The sequence below is a fragment of the Etheostoma cragini genome, chromosome 11 (genome assembly GCF_013103735.1).
Source record: "Etheostoma cragini isolate CJK2018 chromosome 11, CSU_Ecrag_1.0, whole genome shotgun sequence".
Lineage (NCBI taxonomy): Eukaryota > Metazoa > Chordata > Actinopteri > Perciformes > Percidae > Etheostoma > Etheostoma cragini.
In genome coordinates, this window is record NC_048417.1 from 768738 (window position 1) to 784122 (window position 15385).

Here is a 15385-nt window from a genome sequence, read left to right on the forward strand (position 1 = left end):
CCCCCCCCCCGCTGTGTGTTCCAGTGATGCCGAAGATCGACATGACCAACATCCCTCAGAAGATCGTGTACGTGCACCGCGGCAAACCCATCGACCTGAACCTGCCGATCAGCGCCAGGCCGCTGCCCGTCTGCTCCTGGTTCTTCGGCGGCGCCAAGCTGAAGGACAGCCTGGACCGCATCAAGATCGACAGCAGCGCCAAGTCCAGCCGCCTCGTCATCCGCGAGACCACCATCAACGACACCGGGCGCTACTCGCTGGAGGTGAAGAACGCCGTCGGCACGGCAACCGAGGTCATCAAGGTCATCATCCTCGGTGAGTAGAGTTTGGGTTACACTTTATCGGGTGGTGTGCTGGTAAAATCACTATTAACTTAAGTTTTGGGTAAATTTTTAGTCAGTTTTCAGTTAATTTTTAAGTAAGTTTTCAGTTAATTTTTAAGTAAGTTTTCAGTTAATTTTTAAGTAAGTTTTCAGTTAATTTTTAAGTAAGTTTTCAGTAAATTTTTAAGTAAGTTTTCAGTTAATTTTTAAGTAAGTTTTCAGTTAATTTTTAGTCAGTTTTTAGTCAGTTTTCAGTCAGTTTTAACATGAGCCGGTGTAACCAGCGCTGTTGTTGTGTCCGTCCAGACAAGCCCGGCGTCCCGGTGGGACCGGTGAAGATCGAGGAGACTGACGGCGTGTCGGTGACGGTCAGCTGGGAACCGCCGGAGAAGGACGGCGGCGCCAACGTCAGCGGCTACGTGGTGGAGCAGCGCGACGCCCACCGCCCGGGCTGGGTCACCGTCTCAGAGTCGGTCACGCGGCCCTGCTACAAGTTCACCAGGCTGACCGAGGGAACCGAGTACGTGTTCCGCGTCGCCGCCATGAACCGCTTCGGCGTCGGCAGCTTCCTGCAGTCGGAGGTGGTGGAGTGCAAGAGCCCGAAGAGTGAGTCCTCCTCCCTTAGCACTGGTTTCTACACGCTGTCTCATTTATTACGTTTTAATGAGAAGGTTTTTATGCCTAAATTATATTAAATTATATTAAATTATATTAAATTATATTAAATTATATTAAATTATATTAAATTATATTAAATTATAATCAAATAATGAATTACTATAAATGAGTTATAATTATTTAAATGTATAAAGCAAGCTTGTCAAGTGAAATGATCTTCTCTTTACGGAGCATCTAACAACACCTAACGAGCACCTAACGAGCCTCTATCTGTCTCCCGTGCAGCGGTCCCGGGACCCCCCAGCAGGCCGGAGGTCCTGGACGTGACCCACGAGGGCATGACGCTGACGTGGCGCCCCCCCGAGGACACCGGTGGCTCCACCATCGCCGGCTACATCATCGAGCGCAAGGAGGCGGGCTCGGAGCGCTGGATGAAGATCAGCAAGAACCCCGTCACCATGACGCGGTTCCGGTCCTCGGGCCTGATCGAGGGCCTGGAGTACGAGCACCGCGTCACCGCCATCAACTCCAGGGGGGAAGGCAAGCCCAGCGAGGCCTCCGCCATCACCGTCGCCATGGATCCCATCGGTGGGTCCTAGCATCCGCCTCCCCCCCCCCCCCTTATTCTCTTTCCTCCCCCCCTTCTTTTCTTTCATCCATTCCTCATCTTCTCTTTCATTCGTCTTTCCTCCTTCCTTCCCCCGCCTCTTCTTCTCTTCCTTCCTTCTTTACCCCTCTTCTTCTCTTTCTTCCTTCTTTCCCTCCTCCTCTTCCTTTCTTTCATCCTTCTTTCCCCCTCCTCTTCCTTTCTTTCATCCTTTTTTCCCCTCCTCTTCATTTCATTCATCTTTCTTTCCCCCTCCTCTTCTTCTCTTTCCTTCCTTCTTTTCCCCTCCTCTTCTTCACCTTCGTTCATTCTTCCCCCGCTCCTCCTCTTCTCTTTCCTTTCCTTCCTTCCTTCCCTTTTCCTTTATCCTTCTTTCCTCTCCTTCTCTTCTTTTCTTTCCTCCCTCCTTCCCTACTTACTTAGGATTGTGAAGTCATTGTGTCACAAGGCCTGTTTTGAGTCAGTCCCCCCCAGTCCGGGTCCAGTATTTACCAGCTGTGTGTGTGTGTGTGTGTGTTGTGGTTCAGAGCCTCCAGGGGTCCCGGTCCAGCCCCGAGTCACCGACTCCACCCGGAGCTCCGTGTCCCTGGCCTGGCTGCCGCCCGAGGAGGAGGGCGGCTCCGTCATCACCGGGTACTTCATCGAGATGCAGAAGGTGGACCAGGTGGAGTGGACCCTGTGCAACACCACGCCCACCAAGATGTGCGAGTACACACTGACCCACATGCCGCAGGGCGCCGAGTACAAGTTCCGGGTCGTGGCGTGCAACGCCGGCGGCACCGGGGAGCCCGCGGAGGTTCCTGGAGTCGTCAAAGTCCAGGAGATGTTGGGTAAGGAATCATAGATCATACAGGCCGATTTTTGTTGTCACTTTTCTTTTTATTGCCACATTTTTCACCGTTTTAACAGACTAAAAGTTTTGTTTTGTTACTTTTTTCAACGTTCTTTTGTCATAGAAACTTTTTGTAAACAAGAGGGTTAATTCACTCCCTAACTAACTGACTAACTGACTCTAATTGGCTCTAATTGGCTCTAGTTGACTCTAATTGGCTCTAGTTGACTCTAGGCTAACTGACTCTAATTGGCTCTAATTGGCTCTAGTTGACTCTAATTGGCTCTAGTTGACTCTAACTGACTCTAATTGACTCTAACTGACTCTAATTGACTCTAATTGACTCTAGTTGACTCTAATTGGCTCCAAATCACTCTAACGGACTCTAATTGGCTCTAGCTTACTCTAACTGACTCTGACTCTGATTTACTAGAATTGACTTGAATTGACTCAAATTGACTCTAACTAACTCTAACTGGCTCTAACTGACTCTAACTGACTCTAACTTACTCTATCTAGCTCTAATTGGCTCTAACCGACTCTAATTGTCTTTAACTAACTCTAATTGGCTCTAACTAACTCTAACAGACTCTAACTGACTCTAATAAGCTCTAACTTACTCTAACTGACTCTAATAGGCTCTAACTGGCTATAATTTACTCTAACCGGCTCTTATTGGCTCTAATTGCCTCTACCCTCTAATCTTCCCTTCCAGATTATCCCGACTACGAGCTGGAGCGTAAGTACGAGGAGGGCTACGTGGTGCGGCAGGGCGGAGTCATCCGTTTGTCCGTGCCCATCAAGGGTAAACCCTTCCCGACGTGCAAGTGGACGAAGGACGGCCGCGACATCTCGCACCGCGCCATGATCGCCACGCACGATGACATCACCGAGCTGGTCATCAAAGAGGCACACAAAGATGACACGGGCAGCTACGACCTGGTGCTGGAGAACAAATGTGGCCGGAAGGCCGTCTACATCAAGGTTAGTTACTCTAGTTACTAATTACTCTAGTTACTAGTTGCTTTAGCAGTTGGGGGTTTGGTGCCTTGCACCTTGGCAGTGACCAGAAGGTGAACCGGCTCCTATCCAGCTACCGGTCCACCATCGTACTTTGGTCTTTATGGGAACTTGAACCAGCGACCCTCCGGTCCTTAACCCACCACTCCACTGACTTCCTGTTCCTGTTCCCACAGGTGAAGGTGATTGGACGCCCCGACGTCCCAGAAGGCCCTCTGGAGTTTGACGACATTCAGATCCGATCGGTGCGGGTCAGCTGGAGGCCGCCGTCGGACGATGGCGGCGCCGACATCCTGGGCTACATCGTGGAGCGGCGCGAGGTCCCGAAGGCCGCCTGGTGCACGGTGGACTCGCGGGTTACCGAGACCTCTCTGGTGGTGAAGGGCCTGAAGGAGAACGTGCAGTACCACTTCAGGGTTTCCGCTGAAAACCAGTTTGGCGTCAGCAGATCTCTGAAGTCGGATGAGGCCGTCACGCCGAAAACACCACTGTGTGAGTACACACATAGATACACACACAGGGACAGACACACACGCACACAAGGACAGACACACACACAGGGACAGGCACACACAGGTTCACACACACACCTACACACGTACACACACACAGGGACAGGCACACACAGGTTCACACACACACGTACACACGTACACACACACAGGGACAGACAAATGCACATTCCCACACAAAAACACACACACAGACACACACAGAGAAACACTCACATACAAACAGATACATACACACACACAGACACACACAGACACACAGTCATTGTAAATATGGATTTCACTAACTACGTGTTCCCCTCCAGGCCCACCAGAACCTCCCAGCAACCCTCCAGAGATCATGGAGGTAACCAAGACAACGGTGTCTCTGTCCTGGGCCCGGCCCAGGGACGACGGCGGCTCCCGCATCACAGGTTACTACGTGGAGAGGAGGGAGGTGTCGACCGAGAAGTGGGTCCGACACAACAAGACCCACATCACCACAACCATGTACAATGTCAGCGGCCTCATCCCCGACGCCGAGTACATGTTCAGGGTGGTGGCGCAGAACGAAGTCGGGCTGAGCGAAGCCGGGCCCGCCTCGGAGTCCGTGGTCTGCAAAGAGCCTTTCGGTGAGTTAACGTGACACAAGGTCTACTTCTGCAGGATTACGTTGATATGAATAGGTAGTATAAGTAGACAGGAATGAGTGGGACCATTGGGTTGGGAGACCATAGGGCTGGGGGACCATAGGGCTGGGGGACCATAGGGCTGTGGGACCATTGGGTTGTGGGACCATTGGGTTGGGAGACCATTGGGCTGGGGGACCATAGGGCTGTGGGACCATTGGGTTGGGAGACCATTGGGCTGGGGGACCATAGGGCTGGGGGACCATAGGGAACCATTGGGCTGTGGGACCACTGGGCTGTGGGACCATATGGGACCATTGGGCTTTGGGACCATTGGGCTGTGGGACCATAGGGCTGTAGGACCATGGGGCTGTGGGACCCTAGGGGACCATGGGGCTGTGGAACCATAGTGGACCATTGGGCTGTGGGACCATAGGGGACCATTGGGCTGTGGGACCATTGGACTGTGGGACCATAGTGGACCATTGGACTGTGGGACCATAGGGGACCATGGAGCTGTGGGACCATAGTGGACCATTGGGCTGTGGGACCATAGTGGACCATTGGACTCTGGAACTAATTTTAAGAAAAATCTCTTCCGTCTCCTTGTAGACAAACCTAGCCAGCCGGGAGAGATTGACATCATCTCCGTGACCAAAGACTGCATCACCATCCACTGGCTGCGGCCGGAGCACGACGGCGGCAAAGAGATCCTGGGCTACTGGATCGAGTTCAGGCAGGCCGGAGAGACCGCCTGGAAGAAATGCACCAAGGAACGCTCAAAGGACCGCCAGTTCACCATGGGCGGCCTGATGGAAGCCACCGAGTACGAGTTCAGGATCTTCGCTGAGAACGAGACCGGACTGAGCCGACCACGCCGCACGCCAATGGGCATCAAGACCAAACTGAGCGGTGAGTTGCACAGGGACTCACACTAGGCTTGTTACACACACAGGGACACACACTATGCTTGTTGCACACAGGGACACACACTATGCTTGTTACACACACAGGGACGCACACTATGCTTGTTACACACACAGGGACGCACACTATGCTTGTTACACACACAGGGACACACACTATGCTTTTTACCCACATATTTCACTGTCTAGGGACTGCTGATGAAAAATAGCCTTTTGGTTAACTCGTATGGACAGAAATGTCCATTAATGTGCACTCTCCCTGTATTAAATAGAATATATACAAATACAGTGTATATATGCTGCATATATGTACTGTATACATGTAACAATAGTAGCAGTTTGAATGAAACTCTGCTGATGCTTCTGCAGTTGGTGAGGCTCCAGCTCTGAAGGAAGACGTCCAGGACGTCACCACCAAGCTCGGCGAGTCGGGCACGCTGACCTGCGGCATCGTCGGCAGACCGCTGCCCGAGATCAAGTGGTACCGCTACGGCAAGGAGCTGATCCAGAGCCGCAAGTACAAGATGAGCTCGGACGGGCGTAACCACTCGCTGAGCATCCTGACGGATGAGCAGGAAGACGAGGGCCAGTACAGCTGCAGGGCCGTCAACGAGGCCGGAGAGGTGGAGGCCAGCGGCAAGCTGCGCCTGCAGGCGGCGCCGCAGTTCCACCCCGGCTTCCCTCTGAAGGAGAAGTACTTTGCCGGCGCCGGCACCAGCCTCCGCCTCCACGTCGTCTACATCGGACGCCCCATCCCCCAGATCATGTGGTTCTACGGCAAGAAGCCTCTGAACGCCTCCGAGAACGTAATCATTGAAAACACCGAGAGCTACACCCACCTGGTGGTGAGGAACGTCCAGAGGAAGACCAACGCCGGCCGCTACAAGGTGCAGCTCAGCAACGTGTACGGAACCATCGACACCGTGCTCCGCGTGGAAATCCAAGGTAACGCCGTGCTCCTTCAGTCCTCCCAGAAAAAATCCAGAGTTCCTTGATTATGCGGCACGTTTTCTTAAAAAATAACGTTAAAAAACGGCTGCTCTTTTGTGGGTCACATTTGAGCATTGAAAGAAATGCAATAGTTACTTTCTGAAGGAACTATTTACTATTATAATTTGTAACTAAGTATTTTATTTTGTTACTTTTTGGAAGACGTATCTAGTAACTAATTAATTGCTTTTATAAAGTAACTTCTCAAATACCACTGGAGCTTAAAGTACATTTAGAAAGGATACAGTACGTGTGCAATTATTAGCGAGTTAACTGGACAATTATGCAATTAATCGGAATTAAAAAACCTGTAACTCGTTAAATTTTTGATTTCCTCCCAGATAAACCATGCATCCCCGAGGGCCCCATTGTTGTTGAAGGTCTGCGGAAGAGCTCCATCATCATCAGCTGGAAGCCTCCCAAAGACGACGGTGGCTCCATGATCACCAACTACATTGTGGAGAAACGCGAGGCCAAAGAAGGCGAGCAGTGGAATCTGGTGTCCTCCTCCGTCTCTGGCACCACCTGCCGTGTCCCCAACCTGATTGAGAGCGCCGGATACTACTTCAGAGTCTCTGCCCAGAACCAGTACGGAGTCAGCGAGTCTCTGGAGATCCCGTCCGTGGTCATCATTAAGAGTCCATTTGGTAAGTCCGTTCTTGTTCCGTTTGACGGTTTGGGTTTCTGTGGCTGCACTGCAGAGGCAGGACAAACTTTACAGATATGTAACGCCAAAGGCCAGTTGTTCTAGACCATATCAAATAGAGGGGCCAGGCTGGGGCCACATGCAATGTTAGGGGTACATACCACCAGGTCTGGTTCTACAAAGGACTATCAATGCACGTATAACAACAAACACAAGAATGCTCATTAAGTGGTAGTATATATTTTTTTCATCACGACACATGAGTGATACCCTCTCTTTGGGAATAAGGTAGAGTCCAAATGTATTGAAATCAGTCAATTTAGTCAGCTTTTTCCCTGAATCAGAGACAAACTTTGAGAAGAAGGATCATTGCTCCATGCTCCACTAAAAATACCTGTAGTACAGCATTCCTGTATGCACACATGTCCCATATATAAAGTACAATTGTGGCTCTTATTTGTGTCCCCTTCAAAATTGGTCTTGAGAAATCTTATGCTTACTGCCCCCCGTGACTGTGACATTTATGTGTAAGGCACCATAGTAACAATTCCTGTTTATTTCTCAGAAAAACCTGGCATCCCACAGCAGCCATTCATCATCAGCTCCACCAAGGACTCGTGCGTCGTGTGCTGGAAGCCTCCGAGCAGCGACGGCGGTGCTAAAATCACCAGCTACTACCTGGAGAAACGTGAGAAGAAGCAGAACAAGTGGATGTCAGTGACCAGTAAGAAATTTGTGGAGACCAGCTTCGAGGTCACGGCGTTGCTCGAGGGCTTTGAATACGAGTTCCGTGTCAAGTGTGAGAACATGGGCGGCGAGAGCGACTGGAGCGAGATCTCAGCGCCAATCATCCCCAAGTCCGACCAGGCTCCTCGCGCTCCCGCCTTCAGGGAGGAGATCAGGGACATGACCGTCAAATACCACGCCAATGCCACATTTGTCACCAAGGTACTTCTTTTATGATGATTGATTGATTGAAGTTTACTTTAAACATGTGAAAGAAAATAGAAAGGGTCATACAGAAAATAAGGATATTACACAAAGTAGTAAGCGATAAAACACAAGACTCCGGTAAAAGGAAGAAGTTGAGTTAGTAACATGCATCAATGGGATGAGGTTGCATGTAGATGGAGAGGAGTTGGAGAGAGGTGCTCAGTGCATCATGGAAAGTCCCCCAGCAGTCTAGGCCTATAGCAGCATGACTAAGGGATGGTTCAGGACTCTCCTGAGCCAGCCCTAACTATAAGCTTTATCAAAGGTTTAGATATGTCAAAACTACAAGCAATTCTACTGTAAATGTGGAAGAGACACCCAGAGTCCAAGGAGAGATTGTTTCACTCAGTCAAGTTGATGAGCACAAGTGTGTTTTAATTTATTTTTCAACTTGTTTTTTTTCCCGTGACAAGGTGGTGGGATATCCCAAACCTGTGGTCAAATGGTACCGCAGTGGAAAGGAGATCCAGGCCGATGGAACTAAGATCAAAGCCCAGGAGTTCAAGGGTGGCTACTACCAGCTGGTCATTGTCTCAGCCGACGAGACGGACGCTACAGTTTACCAAGTCAGAGCAACCAACTCATCAGGATCCATCTCTACAACTGCCAACCTGGAGGTGGAAGGTATGGAAAAAATAATGACTTCACATGTTTTCTAGAGTCCATTAAGGGAGACCTGTTATAAACCGCTTTCATGTTCATACTAGAACAATGTATAGACTAAAAAAGCACTTTATTTTTCTTATATTGCCCATGGCGGCTGCTCCTGTGTTCCAACTCAGTCTGAGACACTTTGTTGCAGCGCCTGTCTCTTTGAAAAACCAAGTCTGCTCTCATTGGTTAGGGTTTCTCCATTTCAGAGTTTCTGCCTCTGTAAAAGAGTATATAGCAGCACTTTCTACAGTCACAATTCCCAGATTAAAGCTTCCAAACCAAATACTACACAACCAGACATGCTCCAGAAGGAATGTGACAACAAGGATAAAGTCTTTTAATTACCTAGCTTTTCTCATTATTTATTTTAGGAAAGAGGATGAGGTCTTATTTAAAAGACGTCCTCTGCAGGTATAATGTCCAAAATAGAATAAACATTAAACTACTTATTTTTATCACTTTAATTCCAGTTCCTGCTAAGATCCACCTGCCTAAGGAGCTCCAGGGAATGGGATCAGTCAACGCTGTCCGTGGGGACAACATCACCATCAAGATCCCCATCTCTGGCAAACCGGAGCCAGCAATTACTTGGCAGAAGGGTCAGGAGATTCTCTCCAACTCTCTGTATCACCAAGTCATTACTACGAGGTCATTCACGTCCCTCGTCTTCCAGAAGGGAGTGCAGAGGAAGGACACTGGCTACTACATCATTACTGCAAAGAACAGGTTCGGTACGGACAAACAAACCATTGAGGTGAACGTGGCCGACATACCTGAGCCCCCAAAGGGACTCGTTGTCAGCGACATTACCAGGGACTCCATCACGTTGACCTGGGAGCCTCCTGCCAACGACGGCGGAAGTGAAATCATTGGCTACATCGTGGAGAAATGTCCCACAACTGCGGACAGATGGATCCGCGCAGGACACACTGCTGACTGCAGCATCACAATCATCAACATGTTCGGAAAGACCAAGTACCAGTTCCGTGTCATCGCCGAAAACCAGTTTGGCCTGAGCGCTCCTTGTCAGCCGACTGAGCCAATCACGACAAAGGAAGACACGTCCGTGATCAGGAATTATGACGAGGAAGTGGACGAAACCAGGGAGGTTACCAAGGAGGAGGCTTTGTCCTACAAGGTAAAGGAGCTTTCATCCAAGTACGTCATCTCTGAGGAGCTTTCTCGCTGCCAGTTTGGAGTGGTCCACCGCTGCACGGAGATCGCCACCAAGAAGACCTTCATGGCCAAGTTCATCAAAGTCAAAGGAACCGACCGTGAGTTGGTTCTCCGAGAAATCGAAGCCTTAAATGTAGCAAGGCACAAGAATGTCATCTATCTGCATGAATACTTTGAAAGCATGGAGGAGATCATCCTGATCTTTGAATTCATCTCTGGAGTGGACATCTTTGAGCGCCTCGGCACCAGCAACTTTGAGCTCACAGAGCAGGAGATTGTCCGTTACCTGAGACAAGTCTGCTCTGCCCTCAAGTTCATGCACAGCCACAACTTCGGCCACTTCGACATCCGCCCAGACAACATTGTCTACACAACAAGGAGAAGCACCAATGTAAAGATTATCGAGATGGGCCAGGCAAGGCTTCTGGTGCCAGGAGAAAACATCAGAATGCTGTTCTCTGCTCCAGAGTACTGCGCCCCTGAGATCCATCGTCACGACCTGGTCACAACTGCCACAGATATGTGGTCCGTGGGTGTCATGGCTTACATTCTGCTAAGTGGCCTTAATCCGTTTGCAGCAGAGTCCGTCACAAAGATGATTGAGAACATCTCCAACTGTGAGTACATCTTTGACAGTGAAGCGTTTAGGGACATCAGCCTGGAGGCTATGGACTTTGTGGACAGACTTCTAGTGAAAGACAGGAAGCTCCGTATGACCGCCCACGAGGCTCTGGAGCACCCTTGGCTCAAGATGAAGATCGAGAATGTCAGCACCAAGGTCATCAGGACATTGAGACACAGAAGGTACTACCAGACTTTTGCAAAGAGGGTAGATATCATTGTGTCGTCGGCTCGTGTGGCTTACGGTGGTGCCTTCAAGAACCAGAGAGGATTGGCTGTTGGAAAAGTGAAGATTGGAAGTGAGTACCATGGCCTCCGCACCGGTCCAGTCATGCATGCCTCAGCTGAGGAAGGCGGCCATGTCAGATTCACTTGTAGCATCACCGACTATGACAAGAGCACTCAGGCTTCATGGTTCTTTGGAAACCGCCAGCTCCATGCAAGTGCTAAGTATGAAATCACCTACAGCAACGGTTTTGCCAGCATCTACGTGAAAGACATCGAAGAGAGTGACGATGGTGTGTACAGATGCAAAGTGGTGAGCGACAACGGAGAGGACAGTGCTTATGGAGAGCTCTTTGTTGAGACTGTGAGGAGCATCCGAGAGCACTACATCAGCCGCTCAATCAAGAAACTGAGGAGGAGGGTTGACAAGACAAAACTCCTGCAGAGACCGCCAGAGTTCACTCTGCCTCTCTACAATCGCTCTGCCTACATCGGTGAAGACGTGCGCTTCGGCGTCACTATCACCGTGCACCCGGAGCCTCACGTGACGTGGCTGAAGAACGGAGAGAGGATTAAGGCGGGCGACGACGATCGCAAGTACACGTTCACCAGCGATAAGGGCCTGTACCAGTTAATGATCCACAACCTGGACATGAACGACGATGCAGAGTACACAGTCATGGCCAACAACAAGTTTGGAGAAGATAGCTGCAAGGCACGTCTCACCGTGACACCTCATCCTGTGACTGAGGAAACTATGAGGCCCATGTTCAAACGTCTGCTGGCTAACGTTGAGTGTGTTGAGGGACACAGTGTACGCTTTGAGCTCAGAGTCTCAGGTATTCCAACTCCAACTCTGAAATGGCAGAAGGACGGTCATGCGCTTGAGTTTGGTCCCAAAGTTGTTGTCATACAGGAGGACCTCGACTACTATGTCTTGCACATTAGAGACACTTTGCTCGAGGACTCCGGTGTATACACTGTGACTGCAACCAACTGTGCCGGCTCTGCAAGCTGCCAGGCTACCCTAAAGGTGGACCGCCTCACCTACACCAGGAGAGAGTACAAGAGCGAGGAGGAGAAACACAGACACGTACAGAAACAAATAGAAAAGACCCACAAGATGGCTCTGCAGATTGTCGCCACTGAGGAGCTCGTACCACTCAACCCAACGGCCCAGGAGGCGCTCAAATTTGCTTCAGAGATGTACAAGCCCGCCGTGAGCACCAAGAACGTCGAAGGCGAGTTTGACATCACTGTTGAGAAGTCTGAGACGAAGAAGTTGGAGGAGGAGAGGAGGATCTTCATGCCATATGAGATCCCCGAGCCTGTGGTTCACGATCCCAGAGCTTTGGATGAGGACAAGGGTATCAAACTGTTTGTGCCTCTCTCTGACATGAAGTGGTATCGAAAGCTGAAAGACCAGTACGAGGTTTCGGAGAAGATGGAGAGGATCGTGCAGAAGAGGCAAAGACGTATACGCCTGTCCAGGTGGGAACAGTTCTATGTAATGCCCCTTCCGAGAATCAGTGACCAGTACAGGCCAAGATGGCGTATCCCGAAACTCACTCAGGATGATTTGGAGATCGTCAGGCCCGCCCGCCGATCACCTTCTCCTGAATCCGAGATATCCTTTAGATCCAGAAGGAGATCTCTGGGAGACATGAGTGACGAGGAGCTGCTGATGCCCGTGGATGACCACCTTTCCATGAGGAAAACCGAGGAAGAGAAAATGATGCTGGAGGATGAGCTGGAGCTCGGCTTTTCAGCCTCTCCGACCCGCAGCCCTGTCCGCATTAAGCGCCGTGCCGTGGAACTCAAAGAGAGGCGTCAGGAAGTCAGGCACGAGTCTGTTGAGGTTTCTGAGACAAAGAAGAAACGCACCGTTTCTCAGTTCATGAGGAGGAGAAGGTCTCTGTCTCCTACATACATTGAGCTCATGCGTCCCGTCTCCGACCTGATCAGACCGTCACGTGCCAAGCTCCCGGTGGAGGTGGAGGGAGAGGCAGTGGTGCGGAGGTCCCCCACGCCAGAGAGGACGCGTCCTCGCTCTCCTAGCCCCATCAGGTCCGTGGAGAGGTCATCCCGCTCCTCCTCCAGGTTTGAGCGTTCCGCCCGCTTCGACATCATGTCCCGCTACGAGGCAAGAAAGGCTGCTCTGAAGTCCGAGAGGAAATACCAGGTAGTCAGCCAGACGCCTTTCAGTCTGGACCACGCTCCCCGCGTGACAGTCAGGATGCGCTCTCATCGCGTACCGATCGGCCAAGACACCAAGTTCACCCTGAACATCCAAACCAAGCCAGAGGCCGAGGTCAAGTGGTTCCACAACGGAACTGCAATCTCCGAAAGCAACGAAAAGTACATATTCACCAACATGGGCGGTGTGTTGTCCATCACTATCCTGGAGTGTCAGGAAGACGACAGCGGCACGTACCGCTGCGTGTGCTCCAACGCCAAGGGAGAAGCGTCCGACTACGCCACCCTCGATGTGTCCGGCAGTGGCTACACCACCTTCTCCTCTCGCCGCAGAGATGAAGACGTCCAGAAACAATACGTCCCTGAAGTCACTAAGATCGACCACTATCATACCACACACTTCAAAGCTGGCTACTCTTCCCAGACACACTTGGAGGTAGAAGAGAGCAAGTCTAAAATAACAGAGACACGTGAAAGATACGCTGCCTCCTCTGAGAGACACTCATCTGCCGAGAGGTACGATGCATCCATCAAGTACGCCTCTGCTGAATACCTGTCATCTGATTCCTCCTATTCATCGGAGAAGTATTCTTTGACTGGGAAACGCACCATGACTGAAGCTAAACTGAAGTCATCATCTGCTGCTACAGCTGTGGCCGAGGAAGTTCCTGTACACAAGGTGAAGCCTTCTCTTCCTGCCAAAATCCTTACCAAACCCCAGTCTGTGACAGTCGCTGAGGGCGAGAGCGCCAGATTCTCTTGCGACATCGACGGTGAGCCTTCACCGAGCGTAACGTGGATACACAAGAGCACAACCATCGTCTCGTCTCACCATGTCCACGTTACCACCACGCAGTACAAGTCCAGCATGGAGATCTCGTCTGTGATGGCGTCTGACGAGGGCAGCTACACGGTCGTGGTGGAGAACTCAGCTGGCCGACAGGAGGCTCACTTCACTCTGACGATCCGCAGATCAGTTACCAAAGAGGAAGTCAAGGCTGTGAAATCCCCAGAGCCATCTGTAAAGTCACCCACTCCGAGTGTGAAATCTCCGGAGCCCTCCGTCACATCACCGGCTCCTTCCATCACTTCCCCTGTCCCCAGCATCAAGTCTCCTGAGCCTTCAGTTAAATCACCAGCTCCAAGCGTCAAGTCTCCCGAACCAAGTATAACGTCTCCTGCTCCAAGTGTGAAGTCCCCAACGCCGAGTATAAAGTCACCCACACCAAGCGTCAAGTCTCCCGAACCAAGTATAAAGTCTCCTGTTTCGAGCGTGAAGTCACCAACGGCGAGCATGAAGTCTCCCCAACCAGAGGGAATTAAAACGCCAGGGAGTGTCAAGTCTCCCGAGCCACCCACTCCGTCTCTAGCGCCCAGCTTAAAATCACCATCACTAGGCGTCAAATCTCCTGAACCCGAGGGAATTAAGTCACCACGCGGACTAAAATCCCCTGAACCCAAACTCAAGTCACCACCGCCACCAATCAAGTCTCCTGAACCTGAGGGAGTGAAATCAACCCGTGGCATCAAATCTCCAGAACCTGCAGGAATCAAAACACCAAGAGGACTTAAATCTCCAGAACCGGCGGGAATCAAAACACTAAGAGGTCTTAAATCTCCAGAACCTTTAGGCCTCAAATCCCCAAGAGCCTTAAAGTCCCCTGAGCCCGAGGGAATCAAATCACCCCCAAGGATGAAGTCTCCTCCTCCCCTCATGTCCCCGAAGAGGGTCGTTTCTCCACCCACCGTCAAATCCCCAACCCCGAAACCACCCAAAGTCCTAAGTCAGCTGACAGCCGAGGCGAGCGAAGGCTCGGTGCGGATGTCCTGCGTCTGCGAGAGCAGCGTCAAGGCGGTGGTGTGGTATGTCAACGGGAGGAGGCTTTCACAAAGCAGCCGCTTTGAGATGCGCTACTCAGAGGGCTCTTGCAGCCTTCTGATCTGTGACCTGGCAGACAGCGATCAAGGAGAGTACACCTGTGAGATGACGTCAGAGGGAGGAGTGTCCAAATCCTCCTTCTCCTTCACAGGACAGGCGTTCCAGTCCATACGGATGAAGGTCACAGCCTACCGTGAGCAGCAGCAACTGGCAGTTAAAGGTGAGAACTGGCCTCAAGTATCCAAATGGATTTAGTCCAATTTCATGCTATTTGAAAGAAATTCTGACTAGGGTTGGGTATTGTTTGGTTCAAATCAGATTCAGAATCTGCTCAATTCTGGTTGTAATTTGTTATGTGTACCCGGCATTTTGTGATCTCTTCTAATTTGGAACTACGTTTTGGTTCCCAACGCTAGTGAAGATTTTACATATTTATTATTTCCATCTCTGGGAACTGTTGGGTTTCTGTAAATAACATCAAAGAGTCCGGTCTAGACCTGCTCTTTATGGAAAGACCTGGGAGATAAATAACATCCCAGAGTCCTGGTCTAGACCTGCT

The 15385-nt window shown here is 50.7% G+C and overlaps 1 protein-coding gene across 1 annotated transcript in view; it reads left to right on the plus strand.

Moving 5' to 3' along the window:
• The window catches only part of LOC117953076 (titin-like), a 225219-nt gene that overhangs the window by 206917 nt on the left and 2917 nt on the right, over positions 1–15385 (plus strand). Inside the window, 15 exon segments of the mRNA XM_034885791.1 lie at positions 25–315; positions 630–929; positions 1227–1529; positions 2076–2378; positions 3096–3364; positions 3577–3892; positions 4218–4523; positions 5133–5432; positions 5816–6391; positions 6778–7083; positions 7648–8030; positions 8489–8699; positions 9200–14057; positions 14163–14252; positions 14316–15046. Of these exon segments, the coding sequence (XP_034741682.1) occupies positions 25–315; positions 630–929; positions 1227–1529; positions 2076–2378; positions 3096–3364; positions 3577–3892; positions 4218–4523; positions 5133–5432; positions 5816–6391; positions 6778–7083; positions 7648–8030; positions 8489–8699; positions 9200–14057; positions 14163–14252; positions 14316–15046 (9543 nt within the window).